Genomic DNA, 27,050 nt, shown 5'->3' with positions numbered 1-27,050 from the left:
ATATATATATATATATATATATATATATATGAATATATAGTCACTCTTTGTCATGCTATTGACCCTGAGTTGTATGACTGTTTTTGTCAGCAGGGTTTATTCAAAAGACAAAAGGTACATTAACCCAAATGCTTATAATAATAAAAGTAAACACTTTAAAAATGTGTGCCTGCCTAGAAAAGTCACTCTGAATACAAATAAAATATGCATGACAAGATGCGAAAGAGTTTCCCACATTTTTAAGTCAGGATCCTCATAAACATTTTTTATACTTGATGGATATAATTTTGGAAGGCAGGATCCTTTATTGATTTAGAGTAAGGACATTGGAATCAAATAAGTAAGGACTCTGGCTCTTACTATTGGAATTTCAGTATATATTCTGAATTGCTGTGACTTGATGTATATTTCAGTAGCGTGCATATCCATATTACGTAATTATTTTAGGATTAAAATGGGATATTGTGATAGGGAAAAGTTAATAGAAAATGATAAACACTGTTAATGATAAATCAAAATATTTAAAAATAAGAAAACACTAGCATTTAATGAAAACTTTTTAGATACTACAATTTACTTATATTTTGCATGGATAATCTCCTTTAAAACACTTAATAATCCTAAAGATCTGTATTATTACTAGACATGATGAATATGGTGACTGGAATTTGAAATTTGTTGGTCATGGACTTATATTTAATGAATCGTAGTCACAATTTGAAATCAGTTTACTCTTAAAACTCTTTAACCAATATGGTGCTGACAAACACTCAATAAATGTTAGCCACAGTCTTATCATCATCATCATCATTATCATCATTATATATGAATGAAAGAATGCCATAATTATCTACTAAGACTAAATGTTAGTTTTTAGGAAATATTTCTCAGTTACCTCTCCTGAGAGATTCATCTATCTTTAAATTTTCTACAAATATTATTGAATTTACTACTATTAAAAAAAAACAAGCCTGAAATCATTGTTTTTTAAGATGGAAGGTAGAAAATAAAAATAAATTAAAATTATACTAGAAGTTTGATTTCTCTATACTTTATAAATGAGCTCTCAGAAAGTTTCCTGATTTTATCTCCTATTTTTCAGAAAAATAAAACAAAGCATTTCAAAGTTATGAATTCCTAAAGATCTCATGATGTAAGACATTCACTGTATTAACCTCTTGGTCCTTTTCAAAGCTTTTTGTACTTATTAAATTCTTACCAATGCTCCCCATGTAATAATGCTTTGATGTACTATTCATCATTTCCACTTGAAAGAAGTAATTAAGTTCCTGCTTAACTACCACACTGCTTTTGGTACAATGTGTTTTAGTAATAAACTTCATGCGTGAAAATATACATTTCCGAATACATGAATTGCTTTGACTTATTTCCAGTAGACATGCCAGAATATGTATGTTATTGTTTAATGGCAACACTCCCTTCTTTCTAGGAGCAATTTTTGATGAATCTGCCAAAAAAGATGATGAGGTGTTTCGCATAGCAGTTGGCGACCTCAACCAGAATGAGGACATCTTACAGACTGAGAAAATCACATTTTCGGTGACATTTGTTGATGGCAACAACCCATTTCAGGCGGTTCAAGAAGGTAAGGATCATTGGTAGTCCACTTTTTATAATTCTTATTTGGTTCAATTTAAATGACTTTAAAATTAGATATGTAAAAAGCCCTGGAACTTGGATATTGTTTTTGTATTTTTGCTGCACTGATTTTCTTTGAGAGTGTTGTTTTGTAGATATTAATCCCGTATTCCACTTCTGAAAGGGCAGAGTGTGCAAAGTTAGTGCTTTCATTGAAATGTAATATGAAAGGAATGTAAATATTTACTATGAAAGCTTTATAACATTTTATTATTTCAGTGTAAATGAAGCATTCCAAAAAATAGCATTTTTTAATTTGAATTTTTTCTAATTAAAACTGAAAAATTTGCCACAGTGAAAGTTGTGATGACTTTTCAGACATAATTATCACAAATGTATTGGTGGGAGGGAAACTTTTAGACACTGCCATACAAATCAAAGATTTTGTGCTATGATTCTAATATACCGACACAGGCTATATATTTTTTATCCTCTACAATATAACACATATTAAAGCACTTTCTTCCATTCTCTCTGTATTCTTGAATGAATTAAAATTTTTCATGGGTACAAAGTCATACAAGTGCAAATTATTTTCATTATGCTGAAATAATAATTTGTAGAAATGAAGGCTTTGATTGAAAAATCTTAAACTAATAGAATTCCATTATTGATGCTATTATGCTAACAAAATATTTGACCTTTTGATTAGAAAAGCACTTGTTGTTCATGAAACTGTTGCTAGTTTATTTTATATTGATGATACATCTAGACTAAAGTGAAAATTAATTTAGACAAATGAATCATTCACTTCATTAAAAGATTAAAGGATTTGGCAGCAGCAAAGATAGAGGAGATGGCTTATGGAGTAAAGTTTGGCAAGAAACTTTTTAAAGACAGATACTGAAGGGAAAAGACAAATTATATAAATTTGTGTTTTTTACTAAATGATCTTTTCATGAATGCTATACTTGTATGGTGTATAAGTAAAGTTTATTGGAGTATGTTTGGATCAGTAGCACTGGTTAATGTTTAAATTTATTTATGCCTACTTTTGTAAGTAAGAGAATGGATAGTATGATTAGTGTTCAATAGATTTTACTTATTAATTTGATGGAGTGAAACAGTATTATTTTAATGAAATGAACATAAGCGAATTAACTAATGGCTATTTCCACAAATAAGATTTTTATAATAATATGATGGGATTTTAATAAGTAAACAAACTTTAAAGTCAGATTATATAAACAGCCACTTGTTAACATTTAATTGATCATTTTACTGGGAACTTAGGGTCCTAAATGCTGTGTTAATAAATTTTCTGTAGAAACATTTAATAGCTGTTTAAATTAATATTAGAATATATGAAACAATCTCCAAAATAATAAAATCAAATTATTTGTTCCAATAATATATGAAATGATATATACACTAGGAAGAATATTATTCACTGTATAGAAACATTTATGATATTTCTTTCTCAACTCATAGTTTTAATGACTGAAATGAGAGGAGGAGAAACATGAGAACCAATTTATTTTTGTGATGGTCTTTTGAATAACTATTTATTAATTTTTTGTAAATTAACTTCAAAGAAATGCTAAAATAGCCATAGCTTTTAAAAATCCACTTTAACTGAAAGTGTGTAGAAATAAAGAAATGCAGACAATACCATGGGTAGAAGGTAATTACAATAGTATGCCCCTCACACCTATTTTAGAGACTATAATTTGAAAGTCAAAGACTTCAAAATTTTAAAAATGCCATTATCTGTACATATTGTTTTGTGTAACCAATGTGTTGCCACCTGCATTCTGGAAACATATATATCTCTCAAAAGAACTATTATGACTTGAAAGAATTTGTGGAACTGAAAGCAAATAGAGAGGGGAAGTAAGTTTTAAGTTTCTGAGGTTGATATTTGACTAGATATTGGTCAAGAAAGAAGGAAGAGCTTGAAGTTTTGCCTGCTGGTTTCTGGATGTTCTGGCCTGGTTATTTTGATGGTCTGCTCTAAGTAAAGAAGCTCTGGAGCTAATTTGTTTCCCTGATAATTTTCAGAAGTAAAGATAATTTTCTAGAGAGCTCTTTTTGTAAGTGATTTCTTTGAAAGAACGAAGAGGAAATATTTAATTGAAGGAGAACATGAAATAAAGGTATATTTTCTTAAATGTTTAGAGGAAGTAATTTAGGAGGAAACTTCAACTGTACAATCAAAGATTGCCCTTTTCTATGAGCATACCTTTGCTGTAATATCTTTAAATTATAGTATAGAGGGTTTTACATCAGCTTATTTTTCACATTCTAGAGGACAAAATGTACAATGATGTAATTATTACTGATTGTTTACACATTAACACTCTTGATGAACTTATAAAAACTTCATGGTTTTGAGTTCTTTCTCCTCCAAGCTTTCTTTATGCTTGTTTATTTGATTTTAAGAGTCTGAACCTGAACACATAACATCACCTGCATATAGACATTTGGTTGTGATAACAAATGATAAAAAGATTGATCATCAGATAGAAAAATGAAAATTTAAAACCTGAAATGCTCTATTTACTTTATTGTTAGAACTTCCTTCCTCTGGACATATTTGTGATATGGTTATTTTCAGACACTTGAATTTTTGTTTACCTTGTCTTTCTACTATCAACACTTAATAAGATAGAGGCATTTAAAGGTAAATAAATCTATTTTACCTATATATTGCAATAAGTAGTAATGTTACTATTTAAATATTGTGTGAATTTGATTACAGTAAGTTTGTACATAGTAAATATTGATTTAAATAATTACCAAATAATTATTTTTGAGATGACTCTTTAGAAGATGTTGTCTTGCTTATAATACAGAATCCATATTGTATTTTTTGGAGATCAATGACTGTATTTTGTCATTGTTCTATAACATTAATCTCAGTAGTTTTAGAAAGTAGTGAACAGTAAAATTTGTTTTCACAAAAAACAAACAAAACTTGAAATAAGCCACCTATTTTCCTAATCATTTTTCTTTTCTTTGGACTATATTTTAGGTTTAGCCATTGTATACTTTCTCTCTATTGAGTTGTGGAAAGTTAACTAAGCAAATACTTTTTTATACTTTATCTCAGGATATTGTGTGGGGTTTTTTGGTAAGCTACTTTGTAGATGGGACAAAGCTTTCTCTCTTAGACAATATATAAAAGACAATATATATATATATGGGACATTTTTGAAAACCTAGAATATTACAGAAGTGGAATAATTATATATTATATATTCTTAGCTGAATGTTTTTGTATGTAGATGATGAAGTTGAGACCAGAGTGGTTAAGTAATTTTCCTACACACTGCAAGTATGGATGAGAAAAAATTAAACCAAGACCTTCATAGTACTATATTAATGTTTTCCTTGCTCTATACTAGTCATATATATATGGAGAGAGAGAGAGCTCAGCATGTTTTCTAAGACTTCACTAAATACTGTGGGGAATGAAAAAACATAGTAGATTTATAGTCTTTGATATTATTTATGTTCATAGGTTTTAGATCTCATGGAGTTGTTAAAATTTCTAATTAAATTGATCAATTGTACAAGTCACTCATGTCCTTTCATCTTTGGCTTTCCTTATCAATAAGTAAGAAATCAGAACATAAATTATGCATTTTAAGGTCAGTTTTATTTCTATGGATGAGTTGTTTCATGACTCTTTAAACACACTTCCAGATTTAAAACTTTATAGGATTACAGAAATGATCACTGTGGCACTTCTCTTTAGAAAATGACTCACAATTGCTAAAATTGCCTCCTAGTTTTTTGTGGGGCTGATTTCAAAATAAATTAAAAGCATTTTATTGTTTATCCCTTGCTTTGCTACCTCATTCAATTATTCATTGCAACCCCCAAAATTCATTACTATCACTATAATCCTGCAAGGACCTTTTGCTCATTCCATTGATTGGGACAGAGCACCTGCTGCTGAAAACATTTCCCTACTCCTCAATTGTAGACTGTTTCCCCTGTGATGCTTATGCACTGGGTGTGACACAGGTGCAGATGTCCGGTGTGAGAGAGGCTGTGTTCTCTTCTGAAAGCAGCAACAGTTGTTTATATTGCTAGCTCCTCGCTGAGACTTAACAAAATGATGGGCTTTGAAAGGCGGGGATTTTCTGAAAACAGGGTCAGGGTAGGTAAGGGGAGCGCACTTGTAAAAATGTTCACTGAGAGAGCTGAATGCAGAAAAGAAGTCCATGTTGAGCTGTTGCATGCATCAGATGTATCAGGAATGATGTTAAGCACCATGTGTTGCTATTGGATAGCAAGACTCATTTGAAACATTTTGAAATATTTGCTGGTATAAGAGTAACTAAAAATGAAATACATACTAGAGGAGTGCAAAGGCAAAATTATTCTGTAGAGTCACAAATAATTTTATTTGAAAGAAGCAGGAGTAACTTCCAATGATTATTATTTCTGTTAGGTCACAAAACATTATAAACAATATAGTTATAAAGGCTGTTTTAAGTATAGAAAGCAGTCATGGTAAATATCGTTCGTCTTCCAAGTTTCAGCCTGGTTCACCTTCAACTAACCCCTTTGCATTCCACAGCATGAATATTGGTTGCTCCCCAAATGTCTGTAAAATATATACATCTTGCTTTCAACACCATGATAATTTCAGTTGGATATGCATCCTGTATCTTCCAAAATCAAATTACTGTAAAGTGTAAAATAATGAGACTGCTTTCTTTTATGATTTATAAAAACCAATCTCATGTCTTTATATGCATATATAAAAGGCACAAGCATCCATATCATGTGTGTAAAAGAGGTAATAGGAGAATAGAATAATCAATAAGATTATAAGGAAATATAACTTGGAGAAAATCACTTCTTCAAACCACATCACTATTCATTGTGAATATTTCCAGTGCTTTTGGCTCAATCGGAGTCGTCGGGTTCAAAGAGGATGTAAATGAAAAAGAAAGGTGTATGTAGTCACACTATTTGAATAACATTCCAGGGCTTAGTCTCATAATTTATATTCCCCTCCGCTTTAATAAGACATTATACTGTAATAAAAAATCTGCTGATTCCAAATTATTAGATTGGATTCTATAACTTTCCTAGCTCAGGACTTCAGTGTATATGCTTTATCAGCCTATGTTTTCCTGGGCCAGTTTTGGTAGCTCCAATTCCACTTGATTTTCTGAATTTTCTTTTCTGAACTTGAGAATTGGTGGTTCCAGGGGCACTAATCAAAACCCAAATGTCAAATAGGTGTAATTCTACTCATTCATTCATTTGTTTATGTAATCATTTTTTCATGTTTCCTTCCCTTTCCATATTATAGGCGAGTATAGGCTTTGAATCCCAGTCTCTAGTCCCAATTCTCTGTGTAACTCATACCAAACTGTAGGTGAGTGGAAGAAATACATGATGTAGCCGACCAGAATCTCCAAACATTCACGTAGCAGGAAGGATGGTAAATGTCCATTCAATGGCTTCCTGGGCCATTTCCTTTCCTCCAGGAATATATGATATTTAGTGTGGTCAGTTCCCCAGCAATCACCTGCCAAGACACAGATCACTGTTTCTCCTATTGCCACATTCTAAGAATAGGCCTCTAGAATCAGAACCTGTCTGTTTTGTGAACTTTATATCCATCATCAATGTAATACTCAATCATGAAGAATTCTGCATCTGTGAGGGACAAAACTACATGCATTCTTTTAAACATCTTACACTACCTCCATTGAAGATTTACCATCAAGATGAATTAAAGATTCCATATACTTGGAATCTTATTTTGGGGGTAGTCAGTCAAATCAATCTAGCCAAGTACTTAGTAAATGCCGAGTATTGCTCCAACATTGGGAAGGCTACAAGAGGAAATAATAAAAGAAATAGAGGACACTGTCTGATTGCAGAAGCTCAAAAATGTTCCTGAGGGGCTGAGAAGCGTTAAAACATGAAGTTTTAATGCGTTAATAGTAAAAACATGTAGCTTTTAAACATTTTTAGAAAAGAGAGGTAATTTCTTTCTTAAATTATTATTTTTTAATTTAATGTTAATGAAGATACAAGTAGCATTGCTTATTTTTTCCTGTGATTAGTTGTTGTCCTCCTATATTGGCCATTCCCTCATCTCATTCAGTACCACGCTGTTAAAGTAATGGGTCTGTAATGCAATATGTAGTAGATTGAAATTCAGATGTTTATGGAGCTCTACATCATAATTTTAGGGCTTTTCTTCTTTGAGGTCTTTTACCTCACTACCTTCAGCCATGTATTGTTGTGTAATTTACCTCATAACATGTATATTTGAGCAATGTGTTCTGCTCTGGATGTTGTTTTATTTAGAAGAATTTTTAGCAGCTTTCTATGAAGCTGTGTTTAATGGAAGTGAAGATTTGTTCTTCTGTTGATTCTTAAGTATTCCTTATTTCTAGGAAATATTTTTCTCATAATAAGAGCAAACTTCTTCCTTCTTCTATGCTCTCTCTACCTTTACAGACACAGTGCGTCATTCTGGCAGCATAATTCAGTTTCTAATCAGTCTGTTATGATAGGGACTTGGTAAAAGAATCACCTCTATGTCATGAAGCCACTGTGAATATATAGTTTATTAGAGTAAAACCACACTTACCTACACTCTGTAGGTGTAATGAGAGTCCATTGTTTAATTACAAAAATAGTTTAAGTTCATGTTGACAAACCAAATATGACTTTACTATATGCAGAAATTTTAAACTATTATCAATATCCAAGTCTCAAATTATCCAGTTTAGTTGCTTGAGGACAAAAATTAGCCTGACTTTTTATTTTAACATCTGCCATTCTGTTTTAGCATGTCCTGGGGCAAGTGTTGTTAGGTTTCTGGGAATCACATTATGAGCAGTCTTTTAGCACTCATGCGACATTTGGTTGAATTATCTTGTAATTTTCAAAAGAATTATCACTGAAACTCTAGCTTCCAAAAGAACATACACAAAGCCAAAACACAATAGGAAATGGCATATTCTGGGGAAAAGGGAATGAATCAGCAGGTACTTTCTGGCGCCTATAATCATTTGGCTTTGAGCTACTCTGCACAGTGCTCAAAGCCATTGGAGGCCCTGTAGTCTTACCAGATTAGCTTGACCTTTATCACTGTTTTCGGTCCTGACCACTATGTGCTCTTCTTTCTGTTGCCCTCTCAGTATAGTGCTCTTCTTAAACTTCTTAGTCACCCTAATCTGCTCATTATAACCACTGACTCTCCATATTGTGCTGTGCAAATTCAGGATATCTTATTTAGTTTGGTATGTCTTAATTTTTATGCCATTTATTCTGCTTAGGAAAAGGACACATGGAAATTAAATGCATGGGCTATGAAAATAGATGCATCTGCCTTGATACGTGCTCTAATCCATCTGTTATTATCTATGGGATCTTGAGCACACCTAATATTTCTGAGCCTTAGTTTCTTCCTGTATGAAATAGAATTATCAGAACTATGATTATGTGATTTTTGGATGATGATTACTCATATTGGGTTGTAATAAGGATTTGTGGGTTTCTATTCTAAATGCATATAAATAATACTAGAGGATGTGGTGAGTTAGCACTATTGCATGTGTCCACCAGTAACTTGCTATCCCTTTCTGTCCTAATCTTCCCACACATCCTCTACCATATGTATTGGTGGTTTCCATGGATACCACTGATAATACTAAATTTATTATCTGCCTACTCAGTATTGCCCAATTGAGTCTTTCCTTATCAACATTCTGAATGCTGGGGTTATAAAAATTATAGGCACTGAATTCTTCTGTTTTTCCTTTCTCTCTCTCTCTCTCTCTCTCTCTCTCTCTCTCTCTCCCTTCCTGGGTTAGTTCTGCTAGTCAGCACAGGAAGATGAGAACTATATTTGTAGTGTAATTTACTTGGCAAATAGTAGTGATGTTGCAACATGTGTACTTGGGTTGGGAGGATTTAAAATACCTTGTTACCATTTCTGGGAAGTAGAGTAGGCCTGTGGAGATCAAATTAAAGCTTTCTGATGATTTGTGTAGTCTTAATACAATCAGTGAAGTAAATAAGGCACTGAGTCATAACTAAATGGAATTCTGTTATAGGGAGGCATAATGCCGCAGAAGAGCGATATATGTGAAGGTTAAATATATAAACGAATTCAAGGAAAGCTTTCTGCTGCGAGGAGTGCATCATCTCTGGTATTTTCAGTTTATTTCTGACATGATTGTTTAAAAGGTTATCTTTCTGTGTTCTGCACATTTTTATTTCAACTATACATGGCGAAATCTGAACTCTAAACACTTGATCATTGGTTTCTTTGAATTTCTAGTACTACTTTTCTTCAATAACACATGCTATTATGTTATTTTCTGAGGAATCATGCCTCATTTCAAGATATATTTGCATTTTGGTCCTTGATCTAGTAATATGATATTAAAATTGGCAAGGTCATTCCTTCAAGCTGTCTTTTCAAACGTAAGACTTCAAATACAAAAAATAAGCACCCTCCAAATGTTTATTATATATAAAAAATATATTTGAAAATGGCAACATAGAAAAGGCTTCAACCAGATACCAAAAAATACAAATGTTTATTAAATATGATAAATATATTTCAAAATGGAGTATAAATATTTTCTCACAATGTAATTTTTAAGGAAACAGTTACACAAATCAACTTTAGAAGCAGTCATAGTACAGAGAATACTTCTAAAATACTGAATATTCAATAACATTTTGTACTTTAATTTTAAATTTATACTTACATGGAATGAAATAGATTACTCTGAGATGGTCCTGTGTCTATTCCTATCATTAAAACTGGTGACGCTATGGAGGCTCTGATAATAGAAAGTAACTGGGGGATAAAAATAAGGCACATTCTTACTGGTCAAATAAGAAGTTAATACATCAGAACAAGATTTCTCCCAAGACCTGTTCATACTATTATATTTATTTGTCAATAATTTTATGGTTTGGAATTAGTGAGTTCACTTTTTTCCCTACTGATTCAATTCTCTATGTGCTTTTGTCCAGTTTAAATAAGTCTTATCTCTATGTTAATTCATTATATATACACACATTTATATATGCACACCCATACATATACAAATGTGTATATTAAACTATCCCTATATATTGTAAGCCATATGCATAGTATATGCCATACACACATATAACAGTATATATAAGTCCTTTCGCTGGTTCATTATGCACTACTCTCTTTGGAGCATCCTTCCAATGTTGATTTATACTTTTCAATGGGCGATTTTAAATCCCTATTTACTGTGTGTGTTAAGTGAAATAGGGAAGGCTTGTCAAACCACCATCATTTCACTACCTAAAACTCATGCTAGGGCTCCCTACATGGGAGCACAGACTGAATCACCAGCTTACACTTACTTTCCTTGGAAATTTCTTAGAGCTTAAATATGGCAAGGGTAGAACAACTGGCAGAAAACTGAATTCCCAAGAACAATTGGTTTGCATTTCAGAAATTAAAGCTACAGTTGTTCACTTATTTATAAGACTCTTTCAGCTAGGCACATAAGGAGATCATGCAGGTGAATGAAACAAATTTAACTCAAGTACCCAAAAACTTTATAATCTAGTAGAATTAAAAAAGCTATAGATACAGATTATTATTTCTATCGGCAATCAATGATATAAAGGAAAGTAAATGAGACTTGATAATATTATAGAAAATAATAGGGGTGTGTGTGTGTGTGTGTGTGTGTGTGTGTGTGTAAGATTTCAAACAAGAAGCTTACTTTTGATAGAGCAATATGGAAGATACAAAAAAATGTAACATGTAAGTCAAGAGTTGAGGTTGAAAAATAGCTGGCCTTACAAATATAGAATGAAATAGCATTCCAAGCTATTATGTATGGGAATACCATGTGGAGGAATGGCTTTGCTGTGTTTGAGGGATTAATTTTGTTTTGTTTTTAATACTCACAGTTTTATTCAGTTTCTTTACATGTACTTATTTCCATCATCAAAGTCATTACTTGCTGGGTATTACTCATGTGTCTGCTATTCAAATATGCTTTAGGTGCTTTGTTTACTATTCCCTTGAAGATGGACTATGTTCCAAAGAAAGTCCAGTGGTTCATCAGGTTCACTCACCTCTGGGGCATAGGGAGGCCATTCTTGGATCCTTTTTGGATTTGAAATTCACCTCTCTATATTGCTGAATCTGATCTATCAAGGATTAAACCCAAAACCTGGGTATGTGCGCTGAGTGGGAATCAAACCTGAAACCTTTCGGTATCTGGGAATGACACTACCACCAGGTGAATCACCAGCCAGGGCTCAGTTTCCTTGGTCTTTTAATTGATAGTAATTTAAAGTGGTATATAGATATCTACAATGAGGAAATAAACATCTTTTGTGGCTTTTATATTTGAGCTACACTGACAAAAATAAAAGCCTTATTTGAAAAGCCCAATAATGAAAAGCAACATTTTTTTATAACTTACTACATCCCATGAACTGTTTAAAGTGCTTCATTTTTTTTTACCTGATTTTTATAGCTTATAAGATATAAGGTAGTTACTCTTCTTATAAGAATGTTTTTCAGATGAGGAAACTCAGGCACAGCTAGGTTAGGTAATTTGTCACCCCTGAAACCTTAATAGTGCCTAGAACACTGATTTCTGTTTGTCTGCTAATCTGGAATCCCGGGCATATATCTGTGGGAGGAAGGAGAATGAGTTTAAGGTATTGATTTTCTGTCTCATGTGTGAGATCAATTTGGGCTGAGTGTGTGCTTCAAACAAAAGGCATGCTTTTCTAAAAGCAACCTGTTCTACCTCACTCTCTCCTTCAGAATTCCACTAATTCCCCTCTTTCTATATCCTGTGGTCTGTGGGTTATTACCGTCTCATGGCTGCTATCTCTGGATTCTTATACTTTCCTTCATATTTCTGCCACATCCCATCCACACCTATGTAATGCTCGCTTTGTAAAAGAAGTCCTTCTCAAATTATCCCATTTTGAGGGTGTCAATTTTACCTATTGGGATTTTAATGGATATCATTATTAACCACTACACTGGACTGCCCACTTGGAAAACCTCGTTTTAGCTGACTCTTAGTCATTTGATGACTTCTTCAATCCAGTCAGGAAATGTTGTGTGTTTGAATGTTTTATGCAGACTTAATGCATGCATCATAATACAAAACTTAAAAATAATGCTTGTCACAAATTTTTAACTTCTGTGATTTATAAGCTGAAACCTTCGTGCTCATAGGTATTCATTCCAACATTTCATCAAAGGCTGACTGGATATTGAGTGGCAGCGTCCCCTCAGAAATGCACTAGGCCTGAGCAGAAATAAGAGTGATCTCCAAATAACCATTCCACAGCATAGTTGAATGACTGCTGTTGAAACATGAATATTTTTACTGAAAATATGACAAGTTGAATGAACTTTATGAAAAGTAATGTTCCAGTTATATATTTAAAATGTCTCTTTTATAAATCCTCTATTTTAAGTTAGTTGATGAGTCAGTTACAAATTCTTGAGTATTTTATTCCATTTTCTATGGGAAAAAAGTTTTCATATACATGTCTTTTATTTTAATTAATTAATTAATTTATTTATTTATTCATTTTATAGATTAAGGTATTACATATGTCTTTTATTCCCCTCTTTATAGGAATGCTTTATTGTGAAAATTAGATTTCTCATGAGGGGCTAGGTGAAAAAACACATTTTTATTATTGTGCAAATAGCATAACCAATATTTTTTGTTACCTACGAACTTGTAAAGAGTAATAAGAAGAAACAAACACATTACAAAAAGGACTGTTTTGCATTTTATCTCCTTTTATTCCTAAGACCTATGGTTTAATATACACTAATGAATAGCAACTGGCCAAACAATAAGCAGCGGAGCAGGAGGGAAAGCAAAAAGAGTCCACAAAAGCATAATTTTCATTATATACTAAGATCCTTTATTTTGTCATTCATTCAATATTACTCAGCATCCCAGTGCAAGAAAGTGAGGTAAAAGTAGTGAAGAATATGGAGGTAACTTATATGCACTCTGTATCTTCAAGGAGCTTTAAACTACTAACAAGGTTAAATTTGTGTCTGTAGATAATATAATTACTGGACAGTAGTTCCCAGTAGTTCCCTGAGGAGGACCAAAATAAAAAGTTCAGTGGAAAAATGAGATTTCCAAAAGAGAGGTGTGTTGAGGAAGAAGGTAAAGAAGATGGAAAAGGAAAACTAGCAGCCTATGCTTTCTTCTCTGAAAGGAGGGAATATATAATAATCAAAGATGCAGACATATTCAAAACACATCTGTGTGACTGTAAACTCTAATCAGGGCTCGGGTATGGGTTAGACCCACAACGGGAACCTCAGATGACAGAAACAGTTTTAAGGTTACCCCTTTCCCAAGCCGGGAATAGAATAGTGAACTGGCATGGAGAAAATCATAATTCAGCAAGCAACATGAAACACTAATAAGGACATTAATAAAGACATCAACTTTCACAGAGCACAGTCCTAGGATTTCTTTTAAAGTGCAGCAAAAGTATTGAAAATGATTTGAGCTCAAAGATGTTACTTCAAAGGCACAATGCCTGCACTGTGTTTTAAGAGCAAGTGACATTTTAAAAATAATTATTGCACATCTATAGCAGATTAATTGCTTTTCACATTAAAGAAAGTGATAAGTACCCAAGTTCTATAATATAAAAAGTGTCATGCATATGCATTAGCTAATGCTCCCAAAGGGATTTTGCAGTAGGTTTGGCATTATGCTAGGGCTCAAAGTCAAGGCACTGAGCTCCTACATGAAAACATGGATTGTTTCCCAACTGAGTTGGACAGAAGTTAAAGAATAAGATCATGTGTTGCGGTTCTTTTATGTGCATAGTCTGTGATTACTATCTTTTCCCCCTTTAAGTGTGATAGTTAATGTTTTAACTTGAGCATTTTTATTGGTGTGATTAGCACAAGTAACCAATAAGGTTTGTTTATCTGAATAAAAATTTTTGTGAAAATCAGCATCCATTGTTTGTTAATTATTGATTTGTTTATTCATTCATCTAAACAGATGTTATTGAGTGCTTATATTGTATTTTGCAAAAGACATTAAGTGCTGAAAAGGATACCAAGATGCATCAGTGTAGTTTCTAGCTTCAAAAACAAACAAACAAAAAACAAAAAAAACTCCACTGTGCTTAACAAGTAACAGACATAAATTACATACACATAGATATAAGTAATTATGACACAAAGTACAATAAATAAGAAAGACCTCAACAGTGGTAAAGATGAAGTGTTATGGGATTTTGAGGAGCATGGGTATTAGCTCTATTAGTACTGCTTCTCCTCTCATCCACAGGTAGAAATACACGTTCAATGTAAACCAAATATTTGGTATCAAATATAAAGGTCTATTTGAGGTAATTTAGCATCATACCAGGTTTGTTGCCAACCTTATTACTTATAACCTATGCTAATTCACTGAATTAACTCAACAAATATTTCCCCAAGTTAGACTGACAGGCAAGTATCTCCTGAATGTCACCCCATTTTCACTGTGTATGCACCCATCTCACCCTTTCCTCTGTGGCCCGCCAGGAATGGATAGGTGGTTCCCTGGGTGAAGTTGTAGCTTCCTGGTGAAGCTGCCTCAGTGACCATGCTCATGATGTCTGTCCTTCCCTTTGCTCTCTTCCCATTACTAAGATAAATAACTAGTTGAAACCCGTGTTGTTCAAGTGTCAAAGGTCAACATATGTTCTTTATGAAATAAGAATATAGCTTCCCACAATAAAAGCGATAGATGAGTGGTCAAGAAAGTGAAGTCAGAGAAACCAGTTCAGAATCTGTACAAAAGTAGTCCAGGGGGAAGTGATAAGGTCTTAGAATAGATAGCTGTAGTGGGAAGGGGAAAAATTGAGCTACTTAGGAAGCTATGCTGTAGGAAGGCATGGCATCTTATTATAGTTCTGGGGACAGTAAAAAAAAAATCAAAAAAGATACTGAGCTTTTGTGCTTTATAACTCAACAAATATATAATTAACAGAAATAGGGTGCATAGAAGAAAAGACACACATAGGATAAATAATTACAAAAGATAGCTAATATTTATAGAATTTTTAATGTGACATACATAGGGTAAATAATTATAAATGGTAGATAACATTTACTGAATTTTCATTGAGATCAGGCACAGTTATGAGTTTTACATAAATTATTATTTTATTCCTCACACATGCATTTGCATATACGAAAGAAATTAAATAGCTAATAAGTATCAGAGTTGAAATTTTAACCCCTGTCTAAAAAGGTAGTTTTTTTCATACAACTGGAAGAGTGGAACTGGAGCTCAATAGAGGAATCATGGGGCAATGATTTGAGATCACATTGCTTAGAGGTGAAAATTAAAACAGAGCTTGGATGATACTGCCATAGATTAATATGGGGGGGGGGGGAAACCATATATATCATTGCAAATACTTATGTGAGAAGGCAAACAAAGATAGAGCAAGTTTGAAATTGAAAGGCGAACCAGTGGAGATCACTTCTCTGAGGAGAATATCATCTTTTTTGGGGGGGATTGTCTTCATTGTCACTGAATATTGATTGGATGTAGATTGTAAAATGTCCATGGACTCTAGAGCCAAGGAACTTACAGGTTAAATTACAGCTTGTTTTCTTACAGGCAGACTAGTACTGCAGTGAATAGTGAGTGGGCTGGGAAGACTGAATACTATAAGCGTAGTCTTTCTTCTGAGTTTGATGATTAAGTTCATGTACAGGAATAGCTAGTATTTAGTGAAATGTTGAATTCATGGGGATAATTTTAAATTAAGTACAAAAAAATCCAGAGTAGAAGGAAAAAGAGCTTTATGAAAGCAGTTAGGCTTAGAAAGGTGTTAGTGAGGAAGATTTGGTAAGTATTGGACTATAGAGCTCCTTGGACAATCATGTTTGTTGATACACAGAAGGAACATTGAAAAATTTATGGGAAGTAGCCGGGACCGGTTTGGCTCAATGGATAGAGCGTCGGCTTGGGGACTGAAAGGTCCCGGGTTCAATTCCGGTTAAGGGCATGTACCTTGGTTTCGGGCATATCCCCAGTGGGGGGTGTGCAAGAGGCAGCTGATCGATGACTCTCTATCATCGATGTTTCTAGCTCTCTATCTCTCTCCCTTCCTCTCTGTACAAAATCAATAAAATATATTAAAAAAAAAAGAAAAATTTATGGGAAGCTATTATAATCATCTCAATAGTAATTAAGGGACATTGGGAAAGTGCGGTCCCCACACTGGGGTGGAAAAAATCTAGAAGTCTTTCTGGGGTGAGTCAATTATGGATGATTAAAAATATTTGAGTCATGGTAAGAATCAGCCCAAGATTTCATAGTAAGAATCTGTAGGCTATTATATAAGTCCACTCTCATGTAATTCTTCAGCAATATAAGAAATCTGGCAACATAACAGAGGCTACAATTTGCGGTATAATTATTGTTGTATCTATTTTCTTGGTTAGGTATTATTATCAGAACTTTTTTACAATTATAGGAAGTAATGTGAGTGAATGAGTCATAAGAAAGGGAAAATAAATTCTCTCACAATGTTATTTCTACATTCCCCTTGATTCTATTAAGTCCACATATATTTGATGAAGTTTGATAATGTTTTTGAAAGAGAGATTGGGAAGAACAAATAGAAAAGACATGGTTTAAAATTTTTACAGGACTTTTATTTTTTCTTCAGATTTTTTTCCAGAGTTTGTTTATTTACAGTGAATACCAACCCCTTTAACAAGAGAAGATTTCCAAAGGACTTTAATGAGGCTTCATTTAACATGGAAATTTATAGGATTTTTTTTTTTTTAGCTACTGGTTCTAGAACAATGATTCTCAATGTTGAATGTGGTAAAGTCAAAAGTGTATCAACTTTGGAGTCTAATGCATTGATTTTATTCTTGGGTCCTGCTCTTAGCAATTTCTTTGAGTAAATATTTCTAAACTATAAAATGGGGATTTAAAAAATACTTAAATGACTCCACAAGTTTATTTTGAGAACCCATAGGTGTTGGATTAGAAACTCTATGTGTTCTATTAAAGTGATGGCATTTATTGTTAAATCCATATTCATCAGCATGCAGGCCTATTCTACTCTGGAATTGAAGCTGCTGTTTCTTCCAAAAACAAGATGTTACTTGTTTAAATAAATAAAGTTCAGCACCATTGGAAAACTTTTGAAGCTGGGAAATTTGTTGTTTGAATTAAAATTTAAATAAGCTTTAAAGTCATCTCTGAGAAACTAGTAAAATTCTGAAGATTTCAGGTTGGTTGTTTTAGAAATACTAAATAGTTATTTTATAAAAACTTTAATTTATTGAGCATGCATTTTTGACATGCAATATATTGATAGATGCAATATGGTTGTTATTAGATTGAATAAATTACTTTGTTTTATTCATATGGTTAGAATATTTTATAATAGCATCTGAATTATAACTACAGTATACATATATGAGATGCTTATCATCAATGTGAACCATGTAACACAAGAGTAAATCTCAAAATAAAGAGACTTATCTTCTCTAGCCTAGGTAATAAAAAAAAAATTCCTCTAACTTAAATGAAACATAGCAATAGTTTTATTATTTACTTAGTTATTAATTTAAGAGAACTATATTTAATCATGGAACTAGGTCCTAGAACTATAAAGATTTTTATCTGTCCCTCAGGAGATTATATTCCAATGGAATAAGATATGCACATTCTAGATTATAGTAGTCAGAGATAGTAGTGGCATGTGTTCATACCAAAATAGCATGAAGAAGAACTTGATTCTGCTCATGTAAGCAAGAAATTTTTTCTTCTGCTATGATTATCCTGGAGTAATTACCATAATAAATGCTTAGCACCACTAACTCCCACATAGCATATTCCTTCTGTTTGTGTGAAAAGCAGCACCATTGATCTGCAACTCAAAACTTTCCATGAATGCATTATTCCAAAATACTTTATGAGTACAGTTAAAATTTTATGCCACAAAATTGAAAATTATAATTTTTGCCAATGGTATCAAAACAAGCTGTGTAAGAGGATAAGGGAGAATAAATATTTAATAAAAAATGTTAGATCAGAGTTATATAATCTAAGGTTTGCACATATTTTGATTCTCATTTTTATTATCTTTTATTTGTTTAGACTTAATGCACCCCAAGAAATTCCTCTACATAAGAAAATTTACCATTACTTTTTTAATATTAGAGTCATGATATAGGTTAAATTTGTGGCTGACATTTGGAAAACAAGTTGATTTTTAATTACAAATATCCATGGCAAAGTCCCAGATTTAATACATTTAAATTATTAATCATATGGCTCATACAAAGTTTCTCAGATTCTTCCAACACCCCGGCTCAGCTCCAGTCTTCAAGACTTGTTGGTAATAGTGAGTTGAAATCCTAGCTAAGTCTCATTCTTTAGAGTAACCCTGACCCTAAAGGTGCTGACTTTATATAGACCTCAGTCTCCCCATCTGTTAAATTACATAGTAGTAACTAGAGGCCTATTGCATGAAGATTCATGAATAAGGCCTTCCTTCCCCTGGCTGCTGGCACCAGTTTTCATACAGCACCTAAGACCCAGGCCTTTGCTCTGGCTGCAGCAGAGAAGCCAAGCCTCTTCATTCTTCAGTTGTCTTCAGTCTTTGCTTGGGCTGTACCCTTCAGTTCACTCTGCACCTGCATATGCAAATTAACCCACCATCTTATGTTGGGTTAATTTGCATAATACATCTTGATTGGCTGGTGGGTGTCATGGAGGTATGGTCAATTTTCATATTTATATTTTATTAGTGTAGGAAGGCATGACTTGAACTACTGTAATTAAATGACCCACTATACAAATAAACATCTATAATAATAAAAGTGTAATATGCTAATCAGACCAGAAGTCCTTCCAGATGGCCTTCTGGACAAAGCTGGGCCTGCGAGGGAAGCCAAGGTCCCAGGTGCCTACTGGCAGCTGGGGAAAGAAAGGCCTATTCTTGCACGAGTTTCATGTATCAGGCTTCTAGCAAAGTAATAATAGTATTTTTTTCCTAATATCTAGCAAGGAAATATTTCAGAGCTTTAAAGTTTCTCCTAAAGAGTGGCTTATTGCTTATAGAAAAGTGAGTTAGTATTCAACCAATATGAGCTTTTTAAGATATTTTGAAACCTAGATTGCTTTTAAATTGACTTTAATGTCTAGAGAGTGAATCAGTTTGTGATCTCTTCTCTCAGTACACACATGGGATGCATATTTAGTAAAGCTACTCAGTAGATTTCACTATGTAAAGCATCATTGATTGTGTTGTTCTGAAATTTATATTTTAGGTATCTTTTTCTTACCTAAAATTTAGTATGGTAACATCATCAGAAAATCAGCAGAATCATCACAGTAACTATCAATTATTCAATAAAGGTTTATTATGTACAAGTTCCTGCTGACATTATTCATACATATCAACTCATTTAATCTTGACAGTCCTGGGAAGTAGAATTATAATTACCCAAATTTAACTCTGAAAACTATAGTCACACAGAGGTGAACTAAAGTGGAAAAATCCATATTTTATTAAAAATCCATATTTCTTGAACTCAGGCAATCTGGTTCCAGAGCCCCAGTCATGATAACATTCTATAAATGACCTTCCAAAGCTCAGTTCATAGCATCAACAAACATAAAACATGTCGTTTTGGTCAAATAAAAGAGTAATATAAGATTCTGTTATAATCACTGGCTAAGTTATTTTGCTTAGATTTTGTTTCTTTGGATTAGAAAATATGACAAGAAATCATATACAATGCAAAATGTCATTGCAGGAGTTCGACCTTTGTCCGGAAGACCGGGAGTTTGCTTGCTTGCTTTGATGTGTGCTGACCAACAGGGGGTGGCATGGAATGAAGGCAGGCCCCAGCCAGCAGCTGGCAGCCAAGGAAGGAAGGCCAGAAAGCCCTAATGAGCCCTATTATGCTCATATTTTGTACAACAGGCCTCTAGTTTTTTGTTAAAAAGCTCATGTTGAATATATATTTAAAGTATTTTTAAGAATTTATTTTGAAGAAAGATAAGTTATCAAAAAGTCATATAGCATACCATTTTCTTTAAACCTTCCTATCCATTTCTCTCAATAAATTTAAGTGTTTTGACACAAAGCCTTCATGACTCATTTCTGTATATTCAAATGTAAGGGGGAAAAAAAGAAAATATTCTCAAACTCAAGAGAATGTAAAGCTAAACCTCATACTGGTAAGAAATATTTACAAAAGACATATCTAATATGTGAATTTCATCCAAAAGAAACAAAGCACTTAAAATTAAACAATAATAAAGTAACCTAATTAAAACATGAGATATAATATGAAAGTTAAAACAACAAAGAGATACCACTACATAACTATCAGAATGACCAAAATCCAGAGCACTGATAAAACCAAATTCTGGACAGCATGTGGAACAATAGACACTCATTCCTTGCTAGTGGAAATGCATAATGATACAGTTATTTGGAAGACAGTTTGGCCATTTTTAACAAAACTAAATACACCCTTAACTATAGGATCCATAAATCGTGTGCCCTGTAACTACACAAAGGAGTTGAAACTTGTATTTTTCTTCTAGTAGAGTTTCAATTAAATTGTTAATTTCTAGTTTCATGATTCCTTAGAAATAATTATTTAATAGGGTTTTGCTGTTATACATTATCTTGTTTAAATATTAATTTTATGCTTGAGGAAAATAAATCCTAGAAGAGTGTGTCACCTAAGACAGTTTTTCAACCGCTGTTCCGCGGCACACATGTTGCCTGGTGTGCCGTAGGTGCAGACAAGACAAGAATTTTATAATTTTTCACTATTTTGTTTACTTAATATTTCATAATAAAGTAATTATAAAATACTTTCTTTGTGTTTATTTGATTCCTATTCAAGAGAATTACTTTTATATATAGTCAATATAGGCACAGAGTTAAATATTTTAACATTTTCTAATGGTGGTGTGCCTCGTGATTTTTTTCATGAAACAAGTGTGCCTTTGCCCAAAAAAGGTTGAAAAACACTGACCTAAGACAATGTAGGTAATTAGAGGCATCACCAAGGACTAGAATGGGGACTCTTCAGACTATTGCCTTTACATGAAGAGGTGTTCAAAGTGGAACCAAGGAAATAATGTTTCAACTTCCACTGAGATGATAATACACAGCAATTAAAACATAGACTTTATGGGAGCAATATTTGTCTTAAAAAAACCAGCTCTGCTCTGACCAGTTTGGCTCAGTGGATAGAGCATTGGCCTGAGGACTGAAGGGTCCCAGGTTAAATTCTAGTCAAGGATATGTACCTTGGTTGCAGGCACATTCCCAGTAGCAGGTGTGCAGGAAACTGTTGATTGATGTTTTTCTCATAGATGTTTCTAACTCTGTATCTCTCTCCCTTCCTCTCTTTATAAAAAATCATTCTATACTAATAGAAGAGTAATATGCTAATTAGTCTGAACAATTTCTGGACAACTTTCCGAATGTCCTTTCTGACAAAGCCATGGTGGCTGGGCAATAGGCTGGCAGGGGAGAGCAGTTAGGGGGATCAGGTCAACAGGCAGGTGAACGATTAGGAGCCAGCATTCCCAGATTACAAGAGGGATGTCCCCAATTGGAAAGGATGCAGGCTGGGTTGAGGGAAGCCTCCTGTGTATGAATTTTATGCAAGGGGCCACTATTAATATACAATATATTAAAACAACAACAACCAAAAACCCAGCTCCATAACTTTCTGACTTTATGAACTTGAAGAATTGTTTCATCCCTGAATTTATTGTCTATGAAATAGAAATAATAATTTTACTTATCCAGAATTCTATTTTGACAATTACACAAAGTAATAACTGTAAAGCATTTGCAATAATGCTGGCAAAAAGTGGGTTTCTTTAGTAATGTAATTTATATTTACTGAAAAAAATTGTAAAAAATATAGGAATAAAAAGAAATATTGCTAAATACCTAGTTAAATATATGTATATACTTGAAGATTTTTTTCATTTGAAATTTCATTCCCTTTCCTTTTTATTTATGTTTTAAAAAATCTATTATTGAGTAATTTTTCTTTAGAAATCTGTATTGTGCAACCTGGAAATCTATGTGTCTTAAATTACATTTGCTAAAAATTACTGAAAATACTGCACAAAATGTGTACGTGCACACATACACACATACACACACACATTCACAAATAAAACAGACACACACAAATCAAACCACAACATTTTTTTTTAATGAATAGATGTGTTTGGAAGGAAATACAGAATTCAATTGAGTCCAGGGACTTTGCCACATGACAAATGAGGACAGTTCATTAGTGCTGAAGATGTTGCTTGGCCTGGGGCAACTACAGTCACATCCTCACTGGCCTAGAAACTTGCTTTTGATCATCTTTGGCATGTGTGTGAAAGGTTTGGGTTGGTGCAGAGTTGGAAGCCTGTTCTGAGGGTGCATGAATGTGACTGCACAAAGGGCTATAAACAAGAGTAAATTAAAAAACAAAGTCTCAAGAGGAATACAAAAAGAAATCTTTCTCAACCTTCATAAACTAGAAGAGACAAGAATCTCTATTGAGAATTCATGGTCAGGAGAAGACTGATGTAGAAGCAGAGCCTCAATCCATGCTGTTTGCATATTGCAGAGCAAAACGATCCAAGAATAAACTTAAAATTGTCTCGGGATAGTAATGTGATTACTAAACAAATGTAATAATAGTAATTAATAGTAATAGTAATTTTACAAAAACAACTGCATAATCTTTCTGTAATATTTTCTACTGAGACATTTAATGTTCTCCTTCGGAGAAGAGAGTGAATGATATAAGCACAGTCACATAACACAATTATAAAGTACATGATGGGATAATAGATAGACATTACACAATGGAATACTACTCAGCTATAAAAAGGATGAAATTTTGACGTTTTGGATGGCGTGGATGGATATTGAGAGTGCCATGCTAAGTGGAATAAGTCAGAAAGAAAGAAAAAAGGACAAGAACCATATGATTTCAATCATTTTCGGAATAAAAGAAAGCAGCGAACAAAACAAACTAACACAGACACAGAGAGTAATATAATGGTTACTAGAGAGGAAAGAGGGTAGGAGGATGAAGAAGATAAAAGGGTTTAAATTTATGGTGAGGAAAGGTTTAAATTGATGGTGAGCACACAATGCACTATAACAACATGTTGTTATAGAATTGTACATCAGAGACTTACATAATGTTATTCACCAATGCCACCCCAATATATTAAATTAAAACACAATTTACAAAGCAAAATGTAAAATAAATATTGTTTATACCTACCTATACTAATAATAGAGGAATATACAAACTGTCCATTATGCCATGCTGCTTCCCCACCTCTGTGCTGGTCCTGGGTAGGAGCCCAATCTTCACCTACCTAAAAGGTGGCTGTGTGCCCTCATATCAGTAAGAAAGGGACATCCCCCACTTTCTAGGACATCTAAGTCACTGGCCTAGAGAATCAGGGTTTCAGATAAGGGGTTGCAGCATTCCACTGCTATCTTGAGTTTGTGTTTTCTAAGGAAACAGCCAGAAGAGATGGTAAACCCTCCACAAATGGCTCAGCAGGTGCCTATCTAAGTGGCCAAGCCTTTCCTGCAGTGAATGATCCCAGTCCTCCCTGGATTAGGCAGGTTCCTCTGCAAAATACAAGGAGGGCCCCAGTTTAGTCCCCTGTGATTGCATGCACCTTAGCTGGGGCAGCAGGGAAGGAAGGAAAAGGCATCATGCAGAGAAGCTCAGGGGAGCAAGCAGAAGGAAACCATGTTTGGCAGATGACTCCCCTGCCATGTAAGAAGAATCAGATAAATCAATACAAACACCCCTCCCCTGCCTGGAGACATCTGGCCTGAGAGGTGTCCCTCCTAGGCATTGAGTATCAGCTTCCCACAAACTTTATCCAAATGGACAGGTTAAGGCGTTCAGAGGAGGAGGAAGAGCCTTCAAGAAAGGGGATTCCCTTGAACTGCACCCTTGCCCTCCCTCTGGAACTGACCTCTGGGAGCACAGGGCCCACCCCAGCCCCCAGCAGATTTGCATATCCCAGACCCTTGGGTGGTTTCAGGCACTGGGCATTCCCACATCTTCCCTGCTACCCAGCCACTGACCCTCACTGTTTCCTACCCCAGAAGCACTCTACCCTCCCTAACTTTCGGTCTTTAAAGCCTAAATATATAGTGGGAGTAACTGCTTCTACACTGATTTCATTGATAAGAACCCAGCAAAGTCACTTTGCAACTGAGCTGCTCAGACTTCACCAGGGACAGTGAATGACACACCTTACTTGGCTTTCATAGCAAAGCAGTCTTATTCTTTTGTTGTTTAAAATGGATTTTTATTGATTTCAGAGAGGAAGGGAGAGGGAGAGAGATAGAAACATCAATAATTAGAGAAACTCATTGATCAGCTGCCTCCTGCACATGCCCTACTGGGCATCAAGCCTGCAACTCAGTCATGTGTCCTTGACCAGAATCAAACCTGGGACCCTCCAGTCCTCAGGCAGAAGCTCTAGCCACTGAGCCAGACCAGCGAGGGCAAGCAATCCTATTCTTAAAAACTTGACTTTTGTCATAAACAAGTGGATTCGAATCATATCAAACCATTATACATTTTTTAATGAAATGTTTCTTCATTTCTACGAATGCAATTCTACCTTAAAGCTTATGTTGTATAATCTATACTAATAAAAGGGTAATGTGCTAATTTGACTGAACATCTTCCAGACATCCATCTGGACATCCTTCCAGACAAAGCCATAGTGGTGGGGGCTGAGGCAGAGGCAGTTAGGAGTGACCAGACCAGCAGGGGAGGGCAGTTAGGAGCAGCCAGGCTGGCAGAGGAGGGCATTTAGGGGCATTCAGGCTGGCAGGCAGAGGATGTTAGGGGTGTTCAGGCAGGCAGGCATAGGTGGTTAGGGGCTATCAGGCAGGCATGCAGGTGAGAAATTAAGAGCCAGCAGTCCTGGATTGCGAGAGGGATATCAGACATCCCCTGAGGGATCCAGGATTAGAGAGGGTGCACGCTGAGCCAAAGGACCCCCCCCCCGCCCCATGCATGAATTTCATGCAACAGGCTTCTAATGTATAGATATACATTATACATTATATATATGGTATATTTATTATAATATTATATATAAGCCTGTTTATTTTATATATATATATATATATATATATATATATATATATATATATATATATATAAATAAAAGCCCAGCAACTGGAAAGATGGAACAACCAGAACAACTAACTGGTGGCTATGAGTTACACTACAGTCTATAGCAGCCAACCAGCCTGATCTGGGTTCCAATTGGCCATACCCCATGGCCGGCCCAGCTTCTGATCTGCCTGCAACACCCCAATCAGGGCGGGGTTGTCCGGCCAACTGGCAGCAGCCCCTCCCCCACCTGCCAGCCCAGCCTGGTGGATCCCCATTGGGACAGGCCAGCCAGACTTCACCATGCTCAATTTCGTGCACTGGGCCTCTAGTGTTTAAATAAATCAGACAGTCAAATTTATTAGTAAAAGCATAAGATCCTGAAAAAATGAGTGGGCAAATTTAGAAGGAAAAAAAATAGGAAACAAAACATAAAAATACAAGAACTTCTGGAAATAAGAAATATAAAAATTAAGATCAAACTCACTGTAAAGTTAGCAGACTAAACATAGCTGAAGAGAAATGTAGTGAGTTGTATATTCATCTGATCAATTTTTACAGAATTAGTCACAGTGAGGCAAACAAACTTTAAAATTAAGATCGACCTTAAGAGACATGAGAAATGATCAATGATCAAAAAAGATATGCATAGAATGGGGGACAAGTAGTATTTTAAGAATTGATGGATGTTGGTATCTGTTAGCAGGGTCAATAAGGTATTTGAGGGCCAATTTAGGAGTAGCTTCTGACTTAGCCTTCTCTTTCTAACTTAAGTCAGTTTCCTCCCACTTGTTCCTGGTGTCCAGTGATGTGCTGATACACGTTTGAAAATTATTTCTCTAAACAAAAAACAAAGATGAATATGTGTGCATATCCTTAATATCTATGTTTACTAATATCAATATTTGTAGCATACAGTTTACAAATAACAATTGGTATATTTCATATAACCAATTTAGTCTCAGCGCTAGTACTTGTATATCGAGTCAGAATTGTCAGCCCTCACTGGATTGGCTCAGTGGATGACTGAATGGTCTAGGGTTTGATTCTGATCAAGGGAATGTATCTTGGTTGTGGGCACATCCCCAGTAACAGGTGTGCAGGAGGCAGCTGATCAATGTTTCTCTCTCATCGGTGTTTCTAACTCTCTATCCCTCTCCCTTCCTCTCTGTAAAAAAAACAATAAAATATGTTTTAA

The 27,050-nt window shown here is 34.3% G+C and overlaps 1 protein-coding gene across 1 annotated transcript in view; it reads left to right on the top strand.

Annotated features, from left to right (window-relative positions):
- The window catches only part of GRID2 (glutamate ionotropic receptor delta type subunit 2), a 1,260,684-nt gene that overhangs the window by 247,469 nt on the left and 986,165 nt on the right, over positions 1-27,050 (top strand). Inside the window, exon 2 of the mRNA XM_036411398.2 lies at positions 1,451-1,606. Within this exon, the coding sequence (XP_036267291.1) occupies positions 1,451-1,606 (156 nt within the window). The remainder of the gene's footprint in view (positions 1-1,450; positions 1,607-27,050) is intronic.

This window comes from Pipistrellus kuhlii, unplaced genomic scaffold (assembly GCF_014108245.1).
Source record: "Pipistrellus kuhlii isolate mPipKuh1 unplaced genomic scaffold, mPipKuh1.p scaffold_m20_p_1, whole genome shotgun sequence".
Classification (NCBI taxonomy): domain Eukaryota; kingdom Metazoa; phylum Chordata; class Mammalia; order Chiroptera; family Vespertilionidae; genus Pipistrellus; species Pipistrellus kuhlii.
This window is presented reverse-complemented; position numbering and strand designations above follow the sequence as displayed.